General features: G+C 55.5%; 1 protein-coding gene across 1 annotated transcript in view; it reads right to left on the reverse strand.

The window, feature by feature from the left end:
- Positions 1-776: 776 nt before the first annotated feature.
- The window catches only part of CRYGN (crystallin gamma N), a 19,394-nt gene continuing 15,418 nt past the window's right edge, over positions 777-4,752 (reverse strand). The window contains exon 8 of the mRNA XM_021706267.1: positions 777-995. Coding sequence (XP_021561942.1) covers positions 860-995 — 136 coding nt within the window. The 3' untranslated portion in view covers positions 777-859. The remainder of the gene's footprint in view (positions 996-4,752) is intronic.

Genomic DNA, 4,752 nt, shown 5'->3' on the forward strand with positions numbered 1-4,752 from the left:
CAGATACCCGCCATGTTCCTTTCTGTTCTGAAAGCCCACCTGTTCACGCAGCCCCATCCCCACCCCCCTCAGCCCCAACCCCTCTGTCTTTCCTTCACAGGGAGGGGTCTGTCCTGGGGCCCTCCCATCCTTGCAGAAGGGCCTCCCTTAGAAACTCCGAGGCCAAGATTAGCAGAGAGGACCAAATCCAGAGATTCAGACACACAAACTCTGGGTCGGGCCTTTGGCCACTGAGCAGCCCACCTGGCCTGGCAGCCCCGGGATGCTGAGCGGGGGAGGCAGAGCCTGGAGAGATCATCCTCAGTCACTGTGGCCAGCCTTGGATCCCTGCCCTCTGCCCTCCATCCTGGCCCGCCCCACACCTCCCCTCCCAACTTGCCCTCGGCCGCCCCTTGGTCTCTGCCCTTCATCCTGGAGCCTCCTGCGCCCCCACTGCTTCTCCCCCTCCCCCTCAGCCCCGTCCCTCTTCCTCATCACTTCTCAGATCTCACTCCCCACTCACTGGTCCAGGGGGGCCCTGGGCTGGGAGAAAGCATACTGGGCCTGTTCTGGCTCCACCCACGGTCACCGTGCTCAACCTGAGGCCTGTCGCCCTACTCCGGGAGAGGGCTTTTCTGCGTCAACTGAAGGGCTCGGACTCCAGGCCCTACGAGGTCCCCAGCAGCCCTAAGGGGCCTCACAGGGCCCTCCCCAGCCTTCCTAACCCATCCCCAAGCACCAGCCCCTCTCTCAAGAGGCCAAAAAGCATCCACAGGCTCCACTTTCAGGACCTTTATTGTCCACAGTCCGAGTGCCTGGGTGAGGGCCCCAGGGGCGACCCCTGTCCCCGGAGCCTCTCCCGTCCCCAGGGCGGTCCAGGTTAGAAGAAGTTGACCACCCTGCGCAGCGACTGCACCCGGGCGCTGTGGGCCTCCCAGTCAGAGAAGCTGCGGAAGTCGCCTCTCTCCACCACGTACATGCGGCCACGGTAGTTGGGCTCCTCGTACAGGACCCACCTGCAGGCCAGGGGAAGGGTGGGTCAGGGCAAGGGACGCCACTTAGAACTCGGGACAGAGGAGCTCCGGGCCACCCTGCGCTCCCGCCAGCCCCCGAGCCACCCCCTTCACTCTGGGCAACACAAGGGCCCATGGCCCGGTCGGCTTATTTCCTTCTCCACCAGCTGTGCTGGGTCGGGGCTGGAGTGTGACGTGGGGGGGGGAGGGTCATGCTCATTCACTGTCCACATTTTAAAACTCATACGTCCATGGCAAGGAGGCATTTCTGCCCTCACTGCACACCTCCCGCAACGCCTGTTCCCTCAAAGAACCACCTTGCACAGACAGCACCCCAACACTTGGGATGGAAGCCAATGACGACTATTCATCCACTCAGTCAGTGCTGTCGAGTTCCTGCGTGTGTGCCCAGCGCTGTCAGGAACAGGAGGTGCCAAGGCCAGTGAAACAGACATGGGTCTTGCCCTCTCCTGCCGGAGTAAGGCCTCCCTTCCAGTGGGAAATGGGCCGTGGGAATGCAGTTGCACAGAGGAACCAGCAGGACACGGGGGTCCCAAGTGGGAGCCCTTCCCTTACTCCTTCCCCTTTCACAGCTCCAAGCACCTGGGCATCCCCCAACAGCCCAGAGACAGACAGGGCGTGTCTTTGTGGAGCGCCTTGGAGGGCCTGGCACTGGTTGGGAGGCAGGAGAGAGCACGGCCCCTGGCACTTCACCATACTGCTAGCTGTGGGCTGGGTCCAGGAATCAGGAAGGCGGTGTGTGGGGGAGAAAGACAGGACTAGGAGGAAGGGGCTGAGGAACCGGGGGAGTGGTGTCTGCCTGGAAAAGGGAGTGTGGGCCAAGGAAGAGACCTTGGAGGGCAGACGCTTGTCCAACCCTGTGTCCTTCCCTGGCATTGCTGAGACAAGCGTGGCTCGTCACACCTGGTGCACGGCACAGCCAGCTGCCTGAGGGCCAGGGACCAGGAAGGAAGAGAAAGAAGTGGAGGGTGTGAGGGAGCAGGGGGCACCTGCTGGGGGACTCAGAGCAAGCCTGGTCTCGCCTAGACTCCCCACCCTCAAGGCTCCCCAATGCCCACGCACATAGCTTCCCTACCCCCATTCCTATGGCCTCAGTTGGGGCCTCAGAGGTATTTCATGGAGTAAGCCAATCCCTCCCTACCCCATGGTGCGCAGGAAGCACCCTAAGCAGTGTCCTGGACCACCCTGGAGCTTGTATGTCCAAAAGGAAGAGACAGGAAACTGGTGGGGCACCCACAGCCACCCTCCCCCCCAAGTCTTGAGACTGTTAGGGAGGCAGAAAGAAGACGTGAGAGGGGCATGACCTATCAACATCAGCACTGTGCCCCTCCTGGGGTGGGAAGGGAGTGGCAGAAATGCCAAGATCCTATCCAAACGCCCTCCTGGACACGGGTTTGAGAGGACAGCTGAAGCGGAATTCAGAGGGAAAGGACTTTTGGCTGTGGGAAGTGGTGTAGTGGCCCTGCCTCACCCCCTCCCCTAACCCCAGGAAAGGGCTCCTTGAAGTGTCACTCTCCATCCAAGCATCTTTTCCTTAACAAGGGCTTACATTTAAGAGTTAAAGTTGGCCGGGCTTGGTGGCTGACTGTAATCCCGGCACTTTGGGAGGTCGAGGCGAGTGGATTGCCCGAGCCCGCGGGTTCAAGACCAGCCTGGGCAACTCGGCGAGACCTCGTCTCTACAATAAATCAAAAATTAGCCAGGCGTGGTAGCACGCGTCTGTAGTTCCAGCTACTTGGAAGGCTGAGGCAGAAGGATTGCCGGAGCCCAGCAGGTCGAGGCTGCGGTGGCCGGGAGCAGCCACTGCACTCCAGTCTGGGTGACAGAGTGAGACTCCAACTCAAAAAAAAAAAAAAGAGTTAAAGTTGGGCTGGGCTTGGTGGCTCAGTGGCTCAGTCTGTAATCCTAGCACTTTGGGAGGCTGAGGCGAATGGATTTTCTGAGCCGTGGGTTCGAGACCAGCATGGGCCACTTGGCAAGACCTCGTCTCTACAATAAATTGTTTTTAAAATTGCTAGGCGTGGTAGCACTGCACCTGTAGTCTCGGCTACTTGGAAAGCTGAGGTGGAAGATTCACCGGAGCCCAGCAGCTCGACGCTGGGGTGGCCATGAGTGTGCCACGGCACTCCAGCCTGGGCAACAGAATGAGACTCCAATAAAAAAAAAAGAGAGAGTTCAAGTCACAGGAGCCAGGATCTGTGGCTCACACCTGTAATCCCAGCACCTTGGGGGCTAAAGTGAGAGTATTGCCTGAGCCCAGGGGATGGAGACCAGTCTGGGCAACTTGGCAAGACCTTGTCTCTACAATAAATCAAAATAATTAGCAGGCATGATGACATGTGCCTGTAGTTCCAGTACTTGGAAGGCTGAGGCGGAAGGATTGCCTGAGCTTAGCAGGTTGGGGATGCCGTAGCCGTTAGCATGTCACTGTGCTCCAGCCTGGGTGACAGAGTGAGATTCTAACTAAAAAAAAATCACAAGAGGCAAAGGCTGAACACAGCTGGGTCTACACATGGAGCCCACCTGCAGTCTCTGATCAACTTCCTGACCACCTGCTTCTTGCAGGGACAGTGGGGATTAAAAAACATCACATGTCCCTCAGAGAAAAAACATTAGTTCCTACCTTCTCCACCTTTGTTCTAAACAAGACTGTGAGTCTGTGGGGGTGGGTTGGAGGTGCATGGGAAGGGCCAGGAATGGGGAGGATTGTGTCTTGGGCCTCAGGACATTTCCCAGATAAAGTATGACCTGGGCCTCACAGGACACAACCTATCCGGCACATTTTCCAGGGCAAATTGTTGTTTTGGAATTCTACCTCTGGACTCCCAGGTGCCATCAATTTAGGACAAAATGGAGTTTTGCAAAACAGAATCTTGGAGGGAGCCAGGGTGATGGAGAAACAGCAGGAAGGCAGCCAATGTCAGGCCACCCAGAGGAAAGCTGGGATGTATACAGTTTTCCCTCTCTGTCCTTGGGTGATTAGTTCCAGGATCTCCCTTGGAGGTAAAAAATAAATCCTTGGATTCTCAAATCCCTGATATAAAACGGCCTAGTAATTGCTATAACTTACACACATCCTCCTGTATACATTTTTTTTTTCAATAGAGACAAGGTCTTGCTAGGTTGCCCAGGCTGGTCTCGAACTCCTGGACTCAAGTGGTCCCCCTGCCTTGGTCTCCCAAAGTGCTGGAATTACATACGTGAGCCACCATGCCTGGCCCTGTAGACAGTTAAGTACTCACTTAAGGTCATCGGTAGGCTTTTGGAAACTGCAGCTTTTACTGAAATTATGTATAATGAAACCATTTTTTTCCTCATCAGTCTTATAATGAAACCACATTGAACAAGACAACATTATTCAAGGACCTGCCTGCCATGTGTCATTAAAGTCGCAGTTTCCAAGAACCTGTCCACATTAAGTGAGGACTTACTGTACTTTAAATCATCTCTAGCTTACTTATAATACCTAATGCAATGTAAATAGCTGTCATACTGTATTGTTTAGGGAATAATGACAAGAAAATTAAATCTGTAAGTGTTCAATAAAGATGCAATTTTTGGGAATCTTTTAGATCCACGATAGGTTGAATCCCTGGATATGGAACCTATAAATATGGAAGGCTTAGCCAGGCATGGTGGCACACACCTGTGGTTCCAGCTACTCGGACGCCTGAGGCAGAAGTATCACCTGAGCCCAGCAGGTTGAGGCTGTGGTGGCCGTGAGCGTGCCACTGCACTC

The sequence above is a fragment of the Carlito syrichta genome, unplaced genomic scaffold (genome assembly GCF_000164805.1).
Source record: "Carlito syrichta isolate Samal-C Ts95f unplaced genomic scaffold, Tarsius_syrichta-2.0.1 Scaffold315400, whole genome shotgun sequence".
NCBI classification, from domain to species: Eukaryota; Metazoa; Chordata; class Mammalia; order Primates; family Tarsiidae; genus Carlito; species Carlito syrichta.